We start from the raw sequence: 23,668 nt of genomic DNA on the forward strand, positions 1-23,668 counted from the left end.
TAAACATTGCCCGACACCTACCTGTCCATCCCTTACATGAAACATTGCCCGACACCTACCTGTTCACCCCTTACATTAAACATTGCCCGACACCTACCTGTGTACCCTTACATTAAACATTGCCCGACACCTACCTGTTCACCCCTTACATTAAACTTTGCCGACACCCACCTGTTCATCCCTTACATTAAACATTGCCCGACACCTACCTGTTCACCCCTTACATTAAACATTGCCCGACACCTACCTGTGTACCCTTACATTAAACATTGCCCGACACCTACCTGTGTACCCTTACATTAAACATTGCCCGACACCTACCTGTTCACCCCTCACATTAAACATTGCCCGACACCTACCTGTGTACCCTTACATTAAACATTGCCCGACACCTACCTGTGTACCCTTACATTAAACATTGCCCGACACCTACCTGTCCATCCCTTACATTAAACATTGCCAGACACCTACCTGTCCATCCCTTACATGAAACATTGCCCGACACCTACCTGTGTACCCTTACATTAAACGTTGCCCGACACCTACCTGTGTACCCTTAAATTAAACATTGCCCGACACCTACCTGTTAATCCCTCACATTAAACTTTGCCCGACACCTACCTGTTAATCCCTCACATTAAAGTTTGCCCGACACCTACATGTTCACCCCTCACATTAAACATTTCCGACGCCTACCTGTGCGACCCTCTCGCTGAGCTCCATCTGTCTGGTGTCAAGTGATTCCTTCATCTCTTCATTCTCCTCCCTCATCACCCACAACACCTACCTGTGTACCCCTTACATTAAACTTTGCCCGACACCTACCTGTTCACCCCTCACATTAAACATTGCCCGACACCTACCTGTTCACCCCTCACATTAAACGTTGCCAGACACCCACCTGTTCATCCCTTACATTAAACGTTGCCCGACACCTACCTGTTCACCCCTCATATCAAACATTGCCAGACACCTACCTGTGTACCCTTACATTAAACATTGCCCGACACCTACCTGTGTACCCTTACATTAAACATTGCCAGACACCTACCTGTGTACCCTTACATTAAACGTTGCCCGACACCTACCTGTGTACCCTTACATTAAACATTGCCCGACACCTACCTGTCCATCCCTTACATTAAACATTGCCAGACACCTACCTGTCCATCCCTTACATGAAACATTGCCCGACACCTACCTGTGTACCCTTACATTAAACGTTGCCCGACACCTACCTGTGTACCCTTAAATTAAACATTGCCCGACACCTACCTGTTAATCCCTCACATTAAACTTTGCCCGACACCTACCTGTTAATCCCTCACATTAAACTTTGCCCGACACCTACATGTTCACCCCTCACATTAAACATTTCCGACGCCTACCTGTGCGACCCTCTCGCTGAGCTCCATCTGTCTGGTGTCAAGTGATTCCTTCATCTCTTCATTCTCCTCCCTCATCATCCACAACACCTACCTGTGTACCCCTTACATTAAACTTTGCCCGACACCTACCTGTTCACCCCTCACATTAAACATTGCCCGACACCTACCTGTTCACCCCTTACATTAAACGTTGCCCGACACCTACCTGTTCACCTCTTACATTAAACGTTGCCCGACACCTACCTGTTCACCTCTTACATTAAACGTTGCCAGACACCTACCTGTTCACCCCTTACATTAAACGTTGCCCGACACCTACCTGTTCACCTCTTACATTAAACGTTGCCCGACACCTACCTGTTCACCCCTTACATTAAACGTTGCCCGACACCTACCTGTTCACCTCTTACATTAAACATTGCCCGACACCTACCTGTGTACCCTTACATTAAACATTGCCCGACACCTACCTGTTCACCCCTTACATTAAACTTTGCCGACACCTACCTGTTCACCCCTTACATTAAACATTGCCCGACACCTACCTGTGTACCCTTACATTAAACATTGCCCGACACCTACCTGTTCACCCCTTACATTAAACGTTGCCCGACACCTACCTGTTCACCTCTTACATTAAACGTTGCCCGACACCTGTGCAACCCTTACATGAAACGTTGCCCAACACCTACCTGTGTACCCCTTACATTAAACATTTCCGACACCTACCTGTGCAACCCTCTCGCTGAGCTCCATCTGTCTGGTGTCAAGTGATTCCTTCATCTCTTCATTCTCCTCCCTCATCATCCCCAACTCCTCCTGGGTCTTCCTGACACAAAAAACACACATCACCCACAATTCATCTGCCTGCCATCACTTATATACTTTAACCTGTAGATAACCAACAGCATAGTATGTATGCATTTCTATGTCCTATAAATGTGAAAAAAAGGTGTTCACACTTTGAGTAAAGCTGATGTCAATACTTACTTCAGGGCATCCCGGAGGTCCTCCAACATGTCATCCTTGGCCTTGACCTCAAACTTTGACCTTTGGAGCTGGTCATCAAGTTTGCACATCTCAGCTTTGTTCTCCTTCAGAGATCCCTGCACAAACAACACAATCTAGTATTCCTTCAGAGATCCCATCACAAACAACACAATCAAGTATTCCTTCAGAGATCCCTGCATAAACAACACAATCTAGTATTCCTTCAGAGATCCCAGCACAAACAACACAATCAAATATTCCTTCAGAGATCCCTGCATAAACAACACAATCTAGTATTCCTTCAGAGATCCCTGCACAAACAACACAATCTAGTATTCCTTCAGAGATCCCAGCATAAATAACACAATCATGTATTCCTTCAGAGATCCCTGCACAAACAACACAATCTGGTATTCCTTCAGAGATCCCTGCACAAACAACACAATCTGGTATTCCTTCACAGATCCCTGCACAAACAACACAATCTAGTATTCCTTCACAGATCCCTGCACAAACAACACAATCTGGTATTCCTTCAGAGATCCCTGCATAAACAACACAATCTAGTAGTCCTTCAGAGATCCCTGCACAAACAACACAATCTAGTATTCATTCAGAGATCCCTGCATTAACAACATAATCAAGTATTCCTTCAGAGATCCCTGAACGAACACCACAATCTAGTATTCCGTCAGAGATCCCTGCATAAACACCACAATCTGGTATTCATTCAGAGATCCCTGCATAAACAACATAATCACGAATTCCTGCAGAGATCCCTGCACAAACAACACAATCATGTATTCCTTCAGAGATCCCTGCACCAACAACACAATCATGTATTCCTTCAGAGATCCCTGCACCAACAACACAATCATGTATTCCTTCAGAGATCCCTGCACAAACACCACAATCTAGTATTCCGTCAGAGATCCCTGCATAAACACCACAATCTGGTATTCATTCAGAGATCCCTGCATTAACAACATAATCAAGTATTCCTTCAGAGATCCCTGCATAAACAACACAATCTAGTATTCCTTCAGAGATCCCTGCATTAACAACATAATCAAGTATTCCTTCAGAGATCCCTGCACAAACACCACAATCTAGTATTCAGTCAGAGATCCCTGCATAAACAACACAATCTGGTATTCATTCAGAGATCCCTGCATAAACAACATAATCAAGTATTCCTTCAGAGATCCCTGCACAAATAACACAATCTGGTATTCATTCAGATATCCCTGCACAAACACCACAATCTAGTATTCAGTCAGAGATCCCTGCATAAACAACACAATCTAGTATTCCTTCAGAGATCCCTGCACAAACAACATAATCACGTATTCCTTCAGAGATCCCAGCATAAACAACACAATCAGGTATTCCTTCAGAGATCCCTGCACAAACAACACAATCAGGTATTCCTTCAGAGATCCCTGCATAAACAACACAATCTAGTATTCCTTCAGAGATCCCTTCAGCTCCTCCATCAGCTCTTGTGACAAGCATGTTGCGGAGACTATTCTGCCCCAGGAGATGTGACCGTACCTTCAAGCTGTTGATCTCTTCCTCCAGTTCCGTCACAAGCTGCATCTGCTGCTGGGCGTCCTCCGACCTGCTGGCCATCTGGTCTTCCATGTCTGCCACTGAACATACAACACCAAACACCTTACACACACACAGCAATACAGGAAGCATCCTACAGATCCCAGTACACCAACACTGGAGGCTTTATACAAACAATAAACAAATATGGGATTTCATACCAAAAATTGTTGGCAACTATCACAAACAGGTATTTTTAATAGCATTCATTTGAATCTATCTGCAGTTTTATATATTGCCCTCCATACAGAAGGGACACACAAATGACATAGGCCCAAGTTGTCTGTAAAGGTACAACAGGGGGATCATGGTTTCTATTTTAACGCCAAAGTCTGCAGTATTTGAGCTGTATCAAGGCTGACTGTAAATAATCAAATCTGGGCCCAATGGTGACTGATGCTATGAGCAATGTCCAACATTCGTCTGTCTCCCAGACAAAATGATCCAACACAAATCTAGAATGATTTGGCAAGTCTAGATTGCCTCAGCAATAGGAAAGTAAGCATTGTTTGGGGTTCCATTTGGTTTTTATTTTGTATTTTGCAGATAATTATTTTCAAAAAGGTAACTTTATTTCAGGGACTACACGTAAGTGATTGTGGAATAAACACGCTGAATGTGAAGCAAACATAAGCCTAGTTATTTACAACATAGTTAATTGGCGATTAAATTACTCAGCATTGTCTCTTATATGTTATAACTTCATAAGTGAATTTTATTTTACGGGCACCAATTTGGTGTCGTACCGTGTAAACACAAAATGGTGAAGTGTGCTGGAGTTACACACGCGACCTATCATTGTAGAAAAAAACAACACAAGATAAACATATTTTTATTGCATATAAGGTTTGTGTGCCCACTTGTGATGTGCTTCATTCCAGGTTGTTTTATACGCGGAGTATAGGATTTTGGGTTGATTTTGAAGACGTGTACAGGGGGGTCGTCTTATACGTGGGGTCGCCTTATACACAGCGATATATGGTAGTTGAGTCCAACATGTCAGTAACAATTACACACAAGCCTGACACCTGATCCATAGTAGTCTCTTATGACAAGCACAGGCTACTGGGGATCAGTGCTACCGTAGCGGAGTGCTTGGAGTTGTTGAGGTGTAGGAGAGGTACCTCTGAAAGATAGTGGGGGGGACGGGGGGGGGGGGGGGAGGAACGGGTGGCCCAGTTGTCTGAGGCGCCGCAATTCGCTGTACAGAGTTGCGTCCAGAAACCTATGATTGTGGGTTCAAATCCCAGTTCTCCCTGATTATGTTTCTAGGTTTGTAAACGTCTGAGACATGCATCACTTCGGGCTTTCCTCCCACATAAAGCTGACACGCCGCGATATAACTGGAATACAGTTAAAAGTGGCATTAAACCCAACTCACTCACTCACTCACTCTGACAGATGGAGCATCATAGAGAGGCTACAAACCTATCTCCATCTTCTGCTCCAGCTGCACCCTCAGATCGCGGTTGTCCTTCTCCAGCCTGGCATTTCGTGTTATTGTCTGTTCACTCTCAGTCTGTTCCTCTTGTAGCTGGCGCTCCAGGGACGACAGATCACTAGTCAGGTGGCGATTCTCTTCTTTCAACTCCCTACAGTGATGTAACAATATGGAAGATCATTATGTGAGGTGAGGTCAAATTGGGTTTAACGTCGCGTCCAAGATTATTGCACTTATATAGCAACGTGTGTGTGTGTGTGTGTGTGTGTGTGTGTGTGTGTGTGTGTGTGTGTGTGTGTGTGTGTGTGTGTGTGTGTGTGTGTGTGTTTGTGTGTGTGTGTGTGTGTGTGCACGTGCGTGCATGCGTGCGCTCTACCACTAGACCATGGAGGCGGTCTGACATCAACTACACACACTGAGGCCCTGTTAATCCAGATGGTAGTGTTCTAATTGATACTGTCCGGATAAACAAGTTTCTTGATTTAAAACTAGTGTCTCTTTGTAGAGGCGTTTCCAGCAGTAACTGTTCAGAAGGTTTCTGGATTTACAGGATCTGGACAACTGGGAATTTTAGAAAGAATATTTTTTAGGGTTGAGGTCGTACTGACTTACGCCAACTGACCTGAGAGACTGTGTGAGATGAGTGCCTTCTGCTGACTTGGTCTCCATGTCGCTACAAGCCTGGTGCAGCTTCCTCTCGGCCGCTTCCAGCTCAGTCATGGACTGGGCCTTCTCTCTCAGCAGACGCTGCTCCAGGCTTGATATCTACACATAGAAATTATAAAAAGTCCCAGTACCTGTCTGTTGAGGTCGGCCTGAGTCTCCCATACACACCACTAATGACACAAGTCCAGGTACCTGTCTGTTGAGGTCAGTCTGAGTCTCCTATAAACCCCGCCAATGACATAAGTCCAAGTACCTGTCTGTTGAGGTCGGTCAAAGTCTCCCATACACCCCATCAATGACACAAGTCCAGGTACCTGTCTGTTGAGGTCAGTCTGAGTCTCCCATACACCCCACCAATGACACAAGTCCAGGTATCTGTCTGTTGAGGTCAGCCTGAGTCTATTATACACACCACTAATGACACAAGTCCAGGTACCTGTCTGTTGAGGTCAGCCTGAGTCTATTATACACACCACTAATGACACAAGTCCAGGTACCTGTCTGTTGAGGTCAGCCTGAGTCTATTATACACACCACTAATGACACAAGTCCAGGTACCTGTCTGTTGAGGTCAGTCTGAGTCTATTATACACCCCACCAATGTCACAAGTCCAGGTACCTGTCTGTTGAGGTCAGTCTGAGTCTCCCATACACCCCACTAATGACACAAGTCCAAGTACCTGTCTGTTGAGGTCGGCCTGAGTCTCCTATACACACCCTAATGACACAAGTCCAAGTACCTGTCTGTTGAGGTCGGCCTGAGTCTCCTCCAGCTCCGTGATCCTGTTGGAGCTCTGCTGCAGCATGGCCTGTCTCTCCATCAGCATCCTGTCCATGTCACGACTGGATTCTGTCTTCTCCTCCAGTTCCATCTTAGTCTCCTTCAAGTCTTGTTCTGCCCGGGAAAGCTGGTCGACAAAAGTAACCAAACTAAATACCTTTTTTAAAAAAAGCCATGTTGTAGTCTAGCTGTTTGAGCTTCTGCTCATCATTGTTATTTTGTCTGTTTGTTGCAGAATGCTGCATTAATCATGTTAATGGGCACTGCCTTAACCTCCCACCAGTTTCTTCACAGGGCCATATGTCCATATTAATGGTGTTTCACTCTATACTGAAATACTGATGCATCTCTGGGTTTGATTGTTTGTTGTTTAACGCTGCACTCAGTAATATTCCAGCTATATGACGGTGGTCTGTAAATAATCGAGTCAGAACCAGACAATCAAATGATTAACATTATGAACATCCATCTACGCAAATAGGATAACATGACATGCATCCAGCCACTCAGTTAGCCTGACCATCTAATCCCGTTAGTCGCCTCTTACGACAAGAATGGGTTGCTGATGACCAATTCTAAACCGGATCTTAAAAGGGGTCTTTGTGAAGCTGCAACAGCTGCAGTAGTGCTGACCATAGGCATCAGTGGCTTGGTTAGTGGATGTCATCCTGCCCTCATGGAGCGGATGCTGCTCATGATATGAAGCAATATACAGGCAACCATATATATCCAGCCCGGCAGCACTATTGCATCTATGCAACACCTTTATGTAACACTGGGCATGACAAGGCACTTGTCATCAGCACCATGGTTGTTTGTTGTTTATCGCCACACTCAGCAATATTCCAGCTATATGACGGCGGTCTGTAAATAATCGAGTTTGGACCAGACAATCCGGTGTTTGATATCATGAGCATCGATCCACGCATCATGGGTTGCTGAAGACCTATTCTACCCGGGAATCTTCACGGGTCACCAGCACCATGCAATGGTATGAGGACATATCCTATCCACCAGATCCAATTCCCAGATGTGTGTTCCTGTAACACCTCTCACCCTCTGATCCCTGTTGGCGATCTCCCGGTCAAACTTGTCCCTGGCCTGCTCCAGAGTGTTGAGGTAGCTCCGTATCTCCTCCTTGCACAGGAGTAGAGCCGACTCCAGCTGCTTCACCTGACTGTTGCCCTCCGTGGCCCGCGCTTCTAGTTGCTCCAGCGTCTCCTGACTCTGTTGTGTCCGGGAACTCAGCTCCTGAAGACAGTACAAGGATTGAACACACTTAATACAAGACTGTTGCCGTCTCCTGACTCTGTTGTGTCCGGGAACTCAGCTCCTGAAGACAGTACAAGGATTGAACACACTTAATACAAGACTGTTGCCGTCTCCTGACTCTGTTGTGTCCGGGAACTCAGCTCCTGAAGACAGTACAAGGATTAAACACACTTAATACAGGACTGTTGCCGTCTCCTGACTCTGCTGTGTCCGGAAACTCAGCTCCTGAAGACAGTACAAGGATTGAACACACTTAATACAAGACTGTTGCTGTCTCCTGACTCTGTTGTGTCCGGGAACTCAGCTCCTGAAGACAGTACAAGGATTGAACACACTTAATACAAGACTGTTGCCGTCTCCTGACTCTGCTGTGTCCGGAAACTCAGCTCCTGAAGACAGTACAAGGATTGAACACACTTAATACAAGACTGTTGCCCTCTCCTGACTCTGCTGTGTCCGGAAACTCAGCTCCTGAAGACAGTACAAGGATTGAACACACTTAATACAAGACTGTTGCCGTCTCCTGACTCTGCTGTGTCCGGGAACTCAGCTCCTGAAGACAGTACAAGGATTGAACACACTTAATACAAGACTGTTGCCGTCTCCTGACTCTGCTGTGTCCGAGAACTCAGCTCTTGAAGACTGTACAAGGATTAAACACACTTAATACAAGACTGTTGCCGTCTCCTGACTCTGCTGTGTCCGGCAACTCAACTCCTGAAGACAGTACAAGGATTAAACACACTTAATACAAGACTGTTGCCGTCTCCTGACTCTGCTGTGTCCGGGAACTCAGCTCCTGAAGACAGTACAAGGATTGAACACACTTAATACAGGACTGTTGCCGTCTCCTGACTCTGTTGTGTCCGGGAACTCAGCTCCTAAAGACAGTACAAGGATTGAACACACTTAATACAAGACTGTTGCCGTCTCCTGACTCTGTTGTGTCCGGGAACTCAGCTCCTAAAGACAGTACAAGGATTGAACACACTTAATACAAGACTGTTGTCGTCTCCTGACTCTGTTGTGTCCGGGAACTCAGCTCCTAAAGACAGTACAAGGATTAAACACACTTAATACAGGACTGTTGCCGTCTCCTGACTCTGTTGTGTCCGGGAACTCAGCTCCTGAAGACAGTACAAGGATTGAACACACTTAATACAAGACTGTTGCCGTCTCCTGACTCTGCTGTGTCCGAGAACTCAGCTCCTGAAGACTGTACAAGGATTAAACACACTTAATACAAGACTGTTGCCGTCTCCTGACTCTGTTGTGTCCGGCAACTCAACTCCTGAAGACAGTACAAGGATTAAACACACTTAATACAAGACTGTTGCCGTCTCCTGACTCTGTTGTGTCCGGGAACTCAGCTCCTAAAGACTGTACAAGGATTAAACACACTTAATACAAGACTGTTGCCGTCTCCTGACTCTGCTGTGTCCGGGAACTCAGCTCCTGAAGACAGTACAAGGATTGAACACACTTAATACAGGACTGTTGCCGTCTCCTGACTCTGTTGTGTCCGGGAACTCAGCTCCTAAAGACAGTACAAGGATTGAACACACTTAATACAAGACTGTTGCCGTCTCCTGACTCTGTTGTGTCCGGGAACTCAGCTCCTAAAGACAGTACAAGGATTGAACACACTTAATACAAGACTGTTGTCGTCTCCTGACTCTGTTGTGTCCGGGAACTCAGCTCCTAAAGACAGTACAAGGATTAAACACACTTAATACAGGACTGTTGCCGTCTCCTGACTCTGTTGTGTCCGGGAACTCAGCTCCTGAAGACAGTACAAGGATTGAACACACTTAATACAAGACTGTTGCCGTCTCCTGACTCTGCTGTGTCCGAGAACTCAGCTCCTGAAGACTGTACAAGGATTAAACACACTTAATACAAGACTGTTGCCGTCTCCTGACTCTGCTGTGTCCGGCAACTCAACTCCTGAAGACAGTACAAGGATTAAACACACTTAATACAAGACTGTTGCCGTCTCCTGACTCTGTTGTGTCCGGGAACTCAGCTCCTAAAGACTGTACAAGGATTAAACACACTTAATACAAGACTGTTGCCGTCTCCTGACTCTGATGTGTCTGGGAACTCAGCTCCTGAAGACAGTACAAGGATTGAACACACTTAATACAAGACTGTTGCCGTCTCCTGACTCTGTTGTGTCCGGGAACTCAGCTCCTGAAGACAATTCAAGGATTAAACACACTTAATACAAGACTGTTGCCTTGGGCGCCATTGTACAAAACAACCTTAGCGCTACAACTGTGGTAAATCTATGTTAAGGTATGGGAGTTACAATCACCTAAGCACGAACATTGCTTTGTACAATGTCACCCTGGAGTTTCAGCATTTCTGTAACGTCATGTCATGTCATGTTAATCCAGGAGGAAAGTGACAACAGGTTAGGCCACAGACATTACACTTTAGCATAGCCCATGAGCACAGTTATATATATAATCAGATATTCATCTGGATCATAATCTGGGCGATCTGTAGGACTTTAACTGAAGACAATCAGATCAAGGCATGGCTAAGGGATGTAACTCTGAGATCTCTGGCCCACCCATCCCTTGGGGCCAGTGATTCAGGGCTTGACCCACCTCCCTGGTCTCCTGCAGAGTCTGTTCCAGGTGCTTGCTGTGGACAGACTTGGTTGACACTTCCTCCCTCAACGCAGCCACTTGATGCTCATACTCAGACATCTTCCGCCCACCTTTCTCCAACTCATTTTGAAGCTGAAAGATGTTGTAAACTGATCAACATCTCCATAACAATACATTCACGTTGCGATTCCTTCACAGACAATCTGCCTTCATAATAAAGTGTTACCCTGTTAGACTGGAAACCCTACCTGCAGGACATTTTCAGAACTTCTATAGAGTGTAACCCTGTAAGACTGGAAACCCTACCTCTAGGACATTTCCAGAACAAGTATAGAGTGTAACCCTGTTAGACTGGAAACCCTACATCCAGGACATTTCCAGAACATGTATAGAGTGTAACCCTGTAAGTCTGGAAATCCTACCTCCAGGACATTTCCAGAACATGTATAGAGTGTAACCCTGTTAGTCTGGAAATCCTACCTCCAGGACATTTTCAGAACATGTATAGAGTGTAACCCTGTTAGACTGGAAACCCTACCTCCAGGGCATTTCCAGAAAATGTATAGAGTGTAACCCTGTTAGTCTGGAAATCCTACCTCCAGGACATTTCCAGAACATGTATATAGTCTACCCCTGTTAGACTGGAAACCCTACCTCCAGGATATTTCCAGAACATGTATAGAGTGTAACCCTGTTAGTCTGGAAATCCTACGTCCAGGACATTTCCAGAACATGTATAGAGTGTAACCCTGTTAGTCTGGAAACCCTACCTCCAGGATATTTCTAGAACATGTATAGAGTGTAACCCTGTTAGACTGGAAACCCTACCTCCAGGATATTTCTAGAACATGTATAGAGTGTAACCCTGTTAGACTGGAAACCCTACCTCCAGGACATTTCTAGAACATGTATAGAGTGTAACCCTGTTAGTCTGGAAACCCTACCTCCAGGACATTTCTAGAACATGTATAGAGTGTAACCCTGTTAGTCTGGAAATCCTACCTCCAGGACATTTCTAGAACATGTATAGAGTGTAACCCTGTTAGTCTGGAAACCCTACCTCCAGGACATTTCTAGAACATGGGTAAATATACAAGGACATCTGTACGTGGAATTATGTATTGTAGTTATCACCATGTTCCAGTTAAACCCATCACTATTCACATGTCCACATTCAAATCCACCAAGATTTGCTCAGATCAGTCTCATGAGAACTGATGCCACACACAATGACCTCTAAACTGTGGCACACCTATGTCATATGTGACCCTGTTTGAAGTTGACTCACATACATCTGTATCGGTCAAAACAAGTTTTCAATCAACAAATCGAATTCAGATGACCTTTGACCACCACAAACATTGACAGGCTTAATTGTTGACAAAATTGTACATAACAGAGAAATTACAAATTTGGTTTTCATGTTGAAACTAAATTTTAACATGACATTTAGCAGACACAAACCCCACCATTTCGGCCCTACTGGATTATCACCGCTATATAAAATTGCTTTCACTATCATAAAATATAGTACATAGGAAGGGACACAACTTACAATATCTATCTGTTTTTCATAGTCGCGACACTGTTCCTGATGGAGCTGTTGTTTCTTGTCATCGCTGCTTTGTTTCTTCCGTATCTCGGCCTGGTGTGCTGCCACCTGGTGGCGGAGTTCATCTGCCTCTTCCTCGCGACCAATCACCTCCTCCTCCAGCTGCTTCATCCGAGCAATGTGGGCCGAGAACTCCCGCATCTTCTCGTCTAACTGTACCTCCAAACTGCTCATCTGGGAAGTCTTCTTCCGTAGCTGGAAATATTGGGTCACGAAATTCAAGACGAACCCAACCCGACTCATGTTTGTTCTCACACAAGCATTACATTCTCATGATTACTACAGAAATGTCATGCATTAATAAATAATACTTTTTAAAAAATGTGTTATTTTAGAAGCGACAGAGCTTATAAAAATACATTGGGAACCTATCTATTTGCCCTGTCATAGAAAACTAGCAGAATACAATAGGCCATGCAGATTTGGGGAACCTATCTATTGGCCCTGTCATAGAAAACTAGCAGAATACAATAGGCCATGCAGATTTGGGGAACCTATCTATTGGCCCTGTCATAGAAAACTAGCAGAATACAATAGGCCATGCAGATTTGGGGAACCTATCAGTTTGACAAGTTGTCCTAGCAAACAACCTGAATCTGATATTTTGGCTATCCATCTGTCAAGAAAATTTATCAAAAACTCTTCACAAGGGAAATACATACCTTTCCACCTCCCACCAGTGTTTCTTCACTTGGCCTCACTGGGCACTGCCTTAAGCTCCCACCTCCCATCACTGGGCCATATGTCCATATTAATGGTGTTTCACTATATACTGACATACTGATGCATCTCTGGGTTTGTTTGTTGTTTAACGCCACACTCAGCAATATTCCAGCCATATGACGGCAGTATCAAATCTGGACCAAACAATCCAGTGACTGGCATCATGAGCATCGATCTACACAACTGGGATACAATGACATGCATCAACCAAGTCAGCGAGCCTGACCACTTGATCCCTTTAAGTCGCCTCTTATGACAAGCAAAGTGGCCCCTTACGACAAACATGATCACCTGTTACGGCAAACATGGGTTGCTGAAGACCAATTCTTAGCAGGATTTTCATGATTTTCATTTCATACTCATGGTGTTTCACTGCCTGACATACTGATCTACAGATTATCTCTGGGAGGGGGGTGTCCATATTGATGGTGTTTCACTGTCTGACATACTGAACTACAGATGTATCTCTGGGAGGGGGGTGTCCATATTGATGGTGTTTCACTGTCTGACATACTGATCTACAGATTATCTCTGGGAGGGGGGTGTCCATATTGATGGTGTTTCACTGTCTGACATACTGAACTACAGATGTATCTCTGGGAGGGGGGTGTCCATATTGATGGTGTTTCACTGTCTGACATACTGATCTACAGATGTATCTCTGGGAGGGGGGTGTCCATATTGATGGTGTTTCACTGTCTGACATACTGATCTACTGATGTATCTCTGGAAGGGGGGTGTCCATATTGATGGTGTTTCACTGTCTGACATACTGATCTACTGATGTATCTCTGGGAGGGGGGTGTCCATATTGATGGTGTTTCACTGTCTGACATACTGATCTACTGATGTATCTCTGGAAGGGGGGTGTCCATATTGATGGTGTTTCACTGTCTGACATACTGATCTACTGATGTATCTCTGGAAGGGGGGTGTCCATATTGATGGTGTTTCACTGTCTGACATACTGATCTACAGATGTATCTCTGGAAGGGGGGTGTCCATATTGATGGTGTTTCACTGTCTGACATACTGATCTACTGATGTATCTCTGGAAGGGGGGTGTCCATATTGATGGTGTTCAACATATACTGACATACTGGTTTACTGATGCTAAACGGCCTGAATGCTTGTATACACCATTCACCTCTCTCTCCAAGTTGTTGATCTCGGTGCTCTTCCTGTTTGCATCCTCCTGGAACTCGATGATCTGGGCATTCCGCTGGGTGAGACGGGCCTCATGAGACAACATCTGCGCATCCTTATCCGACAGATCTCGTTTCATCTCACAAAGCTGTGCCGCCAGTTTAGACCGGTCTGACTCCACCCGACTGAGCACACTCTCCATCTCCTGGCTTTTCAAATTTCCTGAAAGAAGGAAACTAGAGATTTGTACTGGATGACTGTGGGTGAGTGAGTGTGTGAGTGAGTGAGTGAGTGAGTGAGTGAGTGAGTGAGTGAGTGAGTGAGCAGTGAGCGAGTGTGTGAGTGAGTGAGTGAGTGAGTGAGTGAGTGAGTGAGTGAGTTTGGTTTAACGCCGCTTTTAACAGTATTCCAGTTATATCGCAGCGTGTCAGCTTAATGTGAGAGGAAAGCCCCAAGTGATGCAGGTCTCAGACGTTTACCACTTCGGTGAAACCCACGAGCATGGGTATGGTGCTGACAAACCTAGAAACATAATCGGGGCGAACCGGGATTCGAACCCACAATCATAGGTTTCTGGCGTGTCCAAGGGACGCAACTCTGCACAGCGAATCACGGCGCCTTAGACGACTGGGCCACCCGTGCCCCCGAGTGAGTGAGTGAGCAGTGAGCGAGTGAGTGAGCGAGTGAGTGAGTGAGTGTGAGTGAGTGAGTGAGCAGTGAGCGAGTGAGTGAGTGAGTGTGTAAGTGAGTGAGTGAGTGTGTGTGAGTAGTGAGTGAGTGAATGTGTGAATGTGTGAGTGAGTGAATTGAGTGAGTGAGTGAGTGAGTGAGTGTAGTGAGTAAGTGAGTGAGTGAGTGTGTAAGTGAGTGAATGTGTGAGTGAGTGAGTGTGTAAGTGAGTGAGTGAGTGAGTGAGTGAGTGAGTGAATGTGTGAGTGAATGTGTGAGTGAGTGAGTGTGAGTGAGTGAGTGAGCAGTGAGCGAGCGAGTGAGTGAGTGAGTGAGCAGTGAGCGAGTGAATGAGTGAGTGTGTAAGTGAGTGAGTGTGTGAGTAGTGAGTAAGTGAGTGAATGTGTGAGTGAGTGAGTGAATGTAGTGAGTGAATGTAGTGAGTGAGTGAGTGAGTGAGTGTGTAAGTGAGTGAGTGAATGTGTGAGTGAGTGTAGTGAGTGAGTGAGTGAGTGAGTGAGTGAATGTGTGAGTGAGTGAGTGTGTAAGTGAGTGAGTGAGTGAGTGAATGCGTGAGTGAATATGTGAGTGAATGTGTGAGTGAATGAGTGAGTGAGTGAGTGAGTGAGGAGTTTAAAACCAGTTATTCCAGTGATATCATGGCGTGTTAGCCCAATGTGGGAGAAAAGCCCAAAGTGGTGAGGCAGATCATCACTTTGGTGAAACCTACGAGAATGGGTGTGGTGCTGACAAACCTGGATTTGAACCTACATACACAGGTTTCTGGCAAAAAGAGCGAGGGATATATACACACTAAGCCAGACAATCATGTAGTGTACACACCTTGTTGAGTTTTATCCATCATGGCTGACAGCTCTGCACGCAGGCCTTCTATCATTGAAGCTGGGTTGTCCCTCTCACGCGATTGAAGACAAGTCTGCAAGCGATGAATCTCAGCATCTTTCATGGATAACTTTAATCTGAAAAAGCAAGAAACTGGTTTGACATGTGCATCTGTATGTTTCAATGGCATTTATCTAGGACTCCAAACTAAGTGCCCTTGACAAGCAAAGTATCATTTATACTTATCCTGACTCATACTATTGCTTATCTCATCGCATTTCTGAAAGATAGTGGAAACTTCCTGAACCGTGTTCCCAGAGATCAGAAAAACAGCTCACCCGAACACACCCTTGAACAGCACAGGTGCCCTGGAATCATGTGACCAAGCTGGTAGACTTGTCACTCACTCATTTCCATAGTAACAGTAGAAACACATATAAGGAGGAAGCGGGGATGGCAGGGTGGGAGCTTTAGCATATGAATCATGAAAAGTATTTATGATATTTTTACTCTACAAAATAAATATTTAACCTTATCCTGACTCATACTAATTGCGGGGCGGTCGGGTAGCCTAGTGGTTAAAGCGTTCGCTCATCACGCCGAAGACCCGGGTTCGAATCCCGACATGGGTACAATGTGTGAAGCCCATTTCTAAAAGCGGCGTAAAACCAAACTCACTCACTCATACTAATTGTCTGAATCCCACAGAAGATTGTGGGTTCCACAGAGTGCGTGATTCACACCATGATCAGTTCATATAGCCCCCTGGGAACATGAGAGTGAGTGAGTGAGATTTTACGCCGCTTTCAGCAATATTCCAGCAACATCACGGCGGGGGACACCAGAAATGGGCTTCACACATTGTACCCATGTCGGGAATCGAATCCGGGTCTTCGGCGTGATCAGCGAATGCTTTAACCACTAGGCTACCCGAACATCCCGGGAACATGAGAATATTCTTAGTTCTTCTTATACCTTTGTGGGTAGCAATTCCTTCACAGCATCTTCCCCAAGCTCCTCGCAGCGACAGCCCGTTCGCGGAGCTCTCTATACTATGCTGCCACCAGTCAAAACTCCTCACAGTGATAGGATGACCACAACCATGCTTGGAGTTGAACTTGCAGCCGATTGACCGTTATGTTTACAAACAAGTGACGACTATTGTGATGCCGAATACACTTACCCCTGTTAAATTACATTTCTTTTGTTTGTCAATTTGAATTTCTATTTCATTAAAACTATCGTGTTATTGATAAAGTGAGAATGTAAGAGAGAAGTTGGTTGATTTTCCGTTGGTCTGCAATCTCGAACCAATCTGATCATACAAACAACAAAGTAAATTCATCTGGAAAACATGGTCAGTCGGAAATGTTTTGAAAATGAACTATGATGGCAAACATGTAAACAAAATATGAATGTGACTACATTTGGGGTTAGAGGGTAAATTTCAAGATTCTTGTAATGGCCGCGCCCACACTGGTGGCAGCGATGTTACCGAGAGTGTAACGAAGGTGTCGGGTGCTGGGAAGGAGCTTGCTAAGGGAGACAACCAAGGCAAGGGAGTTAACTGACCGTAAAATTCCACTCTCAATCCTTAATAGGCTGGAATTTTGGAATTTCATCTGGGCTGGACTGATGAGTCTATGCATAGTCAAATCAAAACTTGTGCAACGAACTAGACATCTGGATCATAAACATGGATTTCAACGTGCAGATTTCAATCAACTGCAAGATTTGCAAAGCATGTGTATCATCAACTGGACGTTGACAGATATTTTCCACATCTTTTCGTGCTTTTAATCAAGGTGCTCAAATGACATGAAGCATGCTGTAAAGTGAGGCTTGTTTATTACACTATAGATCTTGATTATCAAGCTAATCCTCTTGACTGGGTGCCATCATTTTGTTTGAAGCAAATGCAAGTAATGTGAGAGGTGGAATCTGATTGGTCAATAGGAGAGACATAGAAGGGTCATAAATCGTAATGGCCACTGGTGGCGCTACGATCGAGCCATGAAATTCCAGCATAGTTCGGCATGGGTGAAAACTGGATTTTGAGTCAGTTAACACCCTTGTTTCAGGAAATCTTTTAGATTTCACGGATTTCTAAAGTTTGCCGAAACAAGTTATTTCTCACTTATTTCAAACAGTTATAGTGTCAAGAGAAGGTCATAAACTTTACACATTCATTGTCACTCCTGCTCCGACTTACATAGTAAAACAGGGGACATGGACTCTCTGTCATTCGTTAACCCGACGTCAGCAAGTCTGCTGTCAACGTGGGTGAGTGCAGCAAGTCTATCTTCTGATAGGCATTGTCGGTTGTTGTGCGACAAATATTGGCCCAAATCGATGAATTCCAAATAATTGAAGAATCGCAAATCTCTAAGATAGTGACTTGTGAAGACAGTGACCAATCTCCAAAAACAGCCTTCCATGATTGCGGGATGAAGCCGTTACAATGTAGAGCTAAAGTGGATGCAATAGCTCTGACTTTCTGTGGGTTGGATGCTGAAGGTGGGTCTAACCCTGCTGCCTTGTATGCTCTGAGTATGACTGCTCTCATCCAGAAGGAGATGCTTGTTCTAGAAACTTCAGCTGAAGTACTCCTTCTTAATTTTTGTTTTTTGGAGCTTGTTCAGTGTAGATATACAGTGGTCCCTCGCTACAACGCTACCAATGGGGTCCAAATAATTGGTGGGCGTTATGGACGATGAGCCATTTAACCGAGGCCGGGGCAGAGGAGCGCGCTCGGCCAATCTCACGATCTTTGCCTTGTCTCGCACATTGCAATGATACAAGTTGTTTACCGTTCATAGTGTAAAAATATATATCAATTATGTTTTCGCCGTTTGTTATTATTTACAAGCCTTAACTGTCACATTCAATGTGAATGTAGTCTACTTGCATGAGAATATCGATCGATAATGGTAGTAACAGACGCTATGAACAAAGAGCCAATCACAATTCATTACACAAGTACAGATTGTTTCAGTGGTATTGATTGGTCATGTTGCTTAAAATACGGAAAACGAGAGTTTTGACCAGCACTATGCGCATTCATACTCATTCATACAAATATAGATACACATTCAAGCCAGATTAATTGGTTTGATACAGTTACTTGATCCGAATCAAAAGGAATGACCGCCGTGTTGTGACAGCAACATGTGAGTTGACAGTGTCGCCTCAAATTGGATTGCCCCCTAATTAAGAATATAAACTTTGCTTGTGGTTCTCGTTTATTGCATGCATGCGCATCTAAGATCAGAGGATGTATAGTTTGACAAGTTAACTTGTAGAACGATCCGGGACTTGCCGCGGATGTTTTCAAACAGATTATTAGAACTCCATTCAGCGATAAACGGTTGATTATGCAATGAGAAGCGTTATGTGCAAATGAACAATGAACAACAATACAATCATGTCTGTGTTAAACTCTCAGTATTAAAAGTGTACATAAATTTTGGGAGCCATGCGTTCCCGCGCGTAGTAACCGAGGTAGCGATTTATCGAAGAGCACAATAGCGAGGGATCACTGTATGCATAATGCTCTGACATTCTGGCAGCCATGGTTAGTGCCAGAAGAAACAATGTTTTCTGCATCATGTGTTTGAGGTCAGCTTGTTCTAAAGGTTCGTAGGCATTACTGGTAAAATGTTAGAGCACTATACTCAGGTCCCATGCAGTCCATGTAGTGCATGGGTGGCTGCTTGTACAAAATGCTGATTTCATAGTGCTAGCCCACTGAGTTACCATGCCGCAGTTTAACATGAATAACCCCCTCTGACACAGTATACTGACTCCGAGACGACGGGTCCTTGTTTTAGCCCCTTAATGCAGAGTGCCAGGCAGGGTAACAAGAAGAAAAATTGTTTTGTTCTGTTTTCTGGTATGACCACGGAAGCGGTCTGGTATATTCGAGGCAGGGGTCGACTGTTGATCTAAATGCAGACTTACTGATACTAAGCTAGTTCTCTCTAAAGAGATGCAGTGAGATTTAATGTAGTCAAAGAAACAAACTTTAAAACAGAACCACTAAAGTCCCATGTCGTGATTCTTCAAAAGTTTACACAGTGTGATGTACAATAGTGACCCAGCAAACTATTTCATTCTCCATGAAGATTTTACCTGAGATCGGACAGTAAAGCTCTGGCACCACCTCCACGGATGGTAGCACCTGGCAGGGATTCAAACCCAGACCCAGCAGTCTTGCTGAAGGTGACTGCTGCTCCCGACTTGCTGTGCCGCCCTGGACTGGACATCTGATTCATGCTGGACATCCCACTGTCATTATTGCTATTGTTGGCCTGAAAACACAATATTCCAGCTATGTCACAGCAGTCTTTAAATAGTCAAGTCTGGTGCAGAAAAACCAGTGGTTAATATTATGAACAACGTCCCACGCTTTCCTGATATGGTGACACACAATCAACTAAGTTACCAAATCTTATCAGCCGATCCAGTGTTGAGGATCTACTGAGACACAGGTTCTCACAGGGAATCAAATAAACACAGGTTCTCACAGGGAATCAAATAAACAGTATCAGCCCTCGTGTATAAGGATACAGGTTGATAAAGCTAATCACCGGTTAATCCTGTTACTAACAGCTATTACAACTATTTCATCTGGATGTGTTTCTTACAAGCAATGTTTAACAATCCAATTTTGTAAGTTGGCTGTCATTTTTCAAAAAATGAGATGGCTTGAAGGTGAATTCCGCAGTTCCATGGTAAGATCATAGAGCTACTCACGTTCATTCAATTGAATTCGAGAGCTACAATATGTGTGTCTTAGACTGCAGTCCCAGTGACAATAACTGTTACCTACCCCCGCCTGTGTGAGCTGGAGCTGCATGGTGAACTGCTCAAGCTGCGCGAGGATGGTGCGACTTTCCTCCACCTCGTCCTGACACAAGTTCAGCTGCTGCTCCTGACTCTGCAACTGTGTCTTGAGACGCAGGTTTTCCCTCCTCACACTCTCCACACAGCTCAGCTCAGCCTCAAGCTGGTCTGAAACACACCAGTCACTTCAGTCTTGAGATGTATTCTACACAGACCTGAGTGTTCTATCCACTGCAATATAGGTAGAAGGGAGTCCAAATTTGTACCTGGGTACCTGACCCCCTATTACCTGACTCTACCTGGATAGGTCTTAAGAGTTGGGTACAAAATGTTCGACTGGGAACTTCTTTTCTGGAGCCTTTCGAACACTATTCAGATACAGATATAGAACCATCTGATCATGCATTAACTGAAGTTGATCTTTACACAAACATATAAAAATCAGAAGGAATGTGTGCATAGACAGAAAGAAATTTGAGCATTAGCGACTTGTACTGTAACCATGGAGTTTTATTGTCATTAAACAAGTATCACATGACTAACCAAGGTTGTCCTGTGGGTACCCAGGTCTACTCAGGACCCATCGTCACGAGTACCTGAGTTACCCATCCCAGCCCAATAGGTAGATATGGAGTGATGACAGAAGCCTCAATGTCTTGCTAGTAAACACGTCGTCCCTATCAATAAAACAGCATTTTATACACACTCTTTCTCCAATGAATCTGGATGTACCACTGCCAGTGTGTTATACTCACTGAATCTGGTGGTAATCCTTGTGATGTTCTCCCGGAGGTCAAGGTTCTGCTGTTCCATGTCCGCCTTGGTCTCCAGCTCCACAGCTTCCAGGGCCTGCAGTCTCCTGGGGAGCAGAATGCCAGACATGTGTGTGTCAGGATGTCAGATGTGTGTGTCAGGATGTCAGATGTGTGTGTCAGGATGTCAGATGTGTGTGTCAGGATGTCAGATGTGTGTGTCAGGAAGTCAGATGTGTGTGTCAGGATGTCAGATGTGTGTGGCAGGATGTCAGATGTGTGTGGCAGAACATCACATTTGTGTGGCAAAACATTAGATGTGTGTGGCAAAACATTAGATGAGTGTGGCAAAACATTAGATGAGTGTGGCAAAACATTAGATGAGTGTGGCAAAACATGAGATGTGTGTGGCAAGACATTAGATGTGTGTGGCAAAACATTAGATGTGTGTGAAAGAGCATCAGACGCGTGTGGCAGAATGTCAAATGTATAATGCCTAATGCAGTATTACTTTGAAAGAGAAAATTCTGTGAATCTAGATTCCTCAATTCATCAGCACGTTTATGTCCCACTCCAAAGTTTTCTCCACCTCCAGCAAACACCTTATGTGACTAAAATACAAGCAGGCCATGGACTCACTGTATCTCCTCCTCCTGTTGGTCGAGGGCGGCCTGCTGCTGGGTGAGTTTCTCTAGCAGTTCCTCCCTCTCCCCGGTCGACTGGGCCACAGAGTCTCGCAGGTCGTCCTCGTTCTGCTCCAGCTGCAGCAGGCATCCACACTCTCATCCCAGTGATAGTTAAAGGGGGACTGCTCCACACTCTCAACTCACTGATAACTAAGGGGCTCCACACTCTCATCTCACTGATAACTAAGGAGCTCCACACTCTCAACTCACTGATAGTTAAAGGGGGACTGCTCCACACTCTCAACTCACTGAAAGTTAAAGGGGGACTGCTCCACACTCTCAACTCACTGATAGTTAAAGGGTCTCCACACTCTCAACTCACTGATAACTAAGGGGTTCCACACTCTCAACTCACTGATAGTTAAAGGGGCTCCACAATCTCAACTCACTGAAAGTTAAAGGGGGACTGCTCCACACTCTCAAGTCACTGTTAGTTAAAGGGGGACTGCTCCACACTCTCAACTCACTGATAGTTAAAGGAGCTCCACACTCTCAACTCACTGATAACTAAGGGGCTCCACACTCTCAACTCACTCATAGTTAAAGTTGCTCCACACTCTCAACTCACTGATAGTTATAGGGCTCCACACTCTCAACTCACTGATAGTTAAAGGGGCTCCACACTCTCAACTCACTGATAGTTAAAGGGCTCCACACTCTCAACTCACTGATAGTTAAAGGGGGACTGCTCCACACTCTCAACTCACTGAGAGTTAAAGGGGGACTGCTCCACACTTTCAACTCACTGTTAGTTAAAAGGGGGACAATGTTCCACACTCTCATCTCATTGTTACTTAAAGGGGGCGCCACACTCTCATCTCATTGTTACTTAAAGGGGGGACTATGTTCCACACTCTCATCCTATTGTTACTTAAAGGGGGACTACTTCACACTCTCATCTCATTTTTACTTAAAGAGGGACTAAGCTCATCCTGTCACTTAAAGGGGAACTATCAATCATAGTAGTCCATCAAATGATGGTAAAACCGAACCAGCTCTCAATGATTCAATTTTGCCACAGATTGAATCTGAATGAAACTAATAATAGAATATGTAAACATAATTCACATTTCTGTCTCTTTCAAGCAGGCCTAACTACGAACTTTGAGGACAAGTGAAATAAGGTTTAACACTAGCCCGCTGGACCACTCTTGCAACAAATGACTTTGAAAGGCTGTGTGATTACCTTTCTGATTTTGTCTTTCATCTTTTTCTGATATTCCTCCAGTGAGTCCTGAGATTCCAGGAAGGTCTGCAGGGCTTCGTCTCTCTGTGCTTCAAGACTGAAAACACAGCAGAGATGTGGTAAGGTGAGGTGAGGTGAGGTGAGGTGAGGTGAGATGGGGTGAGGTGGGGTTAGGTGAGGTGAAATGAGGTAAAGTGGGGTGGGGTGGGGTGAGGTGAGGTGAGTTGACATGGGGTTATGTGAGGTGAGGTGAAATGAGGTTAGTGAGGTGAGGTGAATTTGGGTGAGGTGGGATGAGGTGAGGTGAAATGTGGTAAAGTGAGGTGAGGTGAAGTGAAGTGAGGTAAGGTGAGGTTGAGTGAGGTGGGATTAGGTGAGGTGAGGTGAAATGAGGTAAAGTGAGGTGAGGTGAATTTGGGTGAGGTGGAATGAGGTGAGG

General features: G+C 44.8%; 1 protein-coding gene across 1 annotated transcript in view; it reads right to left on the reverse strand.

Annotated features, from left to right (window-relative positions):
* The window catches only part of LOC139459755 (coiled-coil domain-containing protein 18-like), a 41,929-nt gene that overhangs the window by 11,682 nt on the left and 6,579 nt on the right, over positions 1-23,668 (reverse strand). The window contains exons 6-21 of the mRNA XM_071241417.1: positions 23,230-23,326; positions 21,997-22,118; positions 21,361-21,464; positions 20,592-20,773; positions 19,892-20,070; positions 15,761-15,897; positions 14,250-14,470; positions 12,323-12,574; positions 10,765-10,899; positions 7,934-8,128; positions 6,837-7,004; positions 6,053-6,195; positions 5,418-5,581; positions 3,933-4,030; positions 2,379-2,494; positions 2,118-2,217 (exon numbers count right to left, since the gene is read on the reverse strand). Of these exons, the coding sequence (XP_071097518.1) occupies positions 2,118-2,217; positions 2,379-2,494; positions 3,933-4,030; positions 5,418-5,581; positions 6,053-6,195; positions 6,837-7,004; positions 7,934-8,128; positions 10,765-10,899; positions 12,323-12,574; positions 14,250-14,470; positions 15,761-15,897; positions 19,892-20,070; positions 20,592-20,773; positions 21,361-21,464; positions 21,997-22,118; positions 23,230-23,326 (2,413 nt within the window). The remainder of the gene's footprint in view (positions 1-2,117; positions 2,218-2,378; positions 2,495-3,932; positions 4,031-5,417; positions 5,582-6,052; positions 6,196-6,836; positions 7,005-7,933; positions 8,129-10,764; positions 10,900-12,322; positions 12,575-14,249; positions 14,471-15,760; positions 15,898-19,891; positions 20,071-20,591; positions 20,774-21,360; positions 21,465-21,996; positions 22,119-23,229; positions 23,327-23,668) is intronic.

Source organism: Haliotis cracherodii, unplaced genomic scaffold (genome assembly GCF_022045235.1).
Source record: "Haliotis cracherodii isolate W230 unplaced genomic scaffold, xgHalCrac1.p SCAF_13, whole genome shotgun sequence".
Lineage (NCBI taxonomy): Eukaryota > Metazoa > Mollusca > Gastropoda > Lepetellida > Haliotidae > Haliotis > Haliotis cracherodii.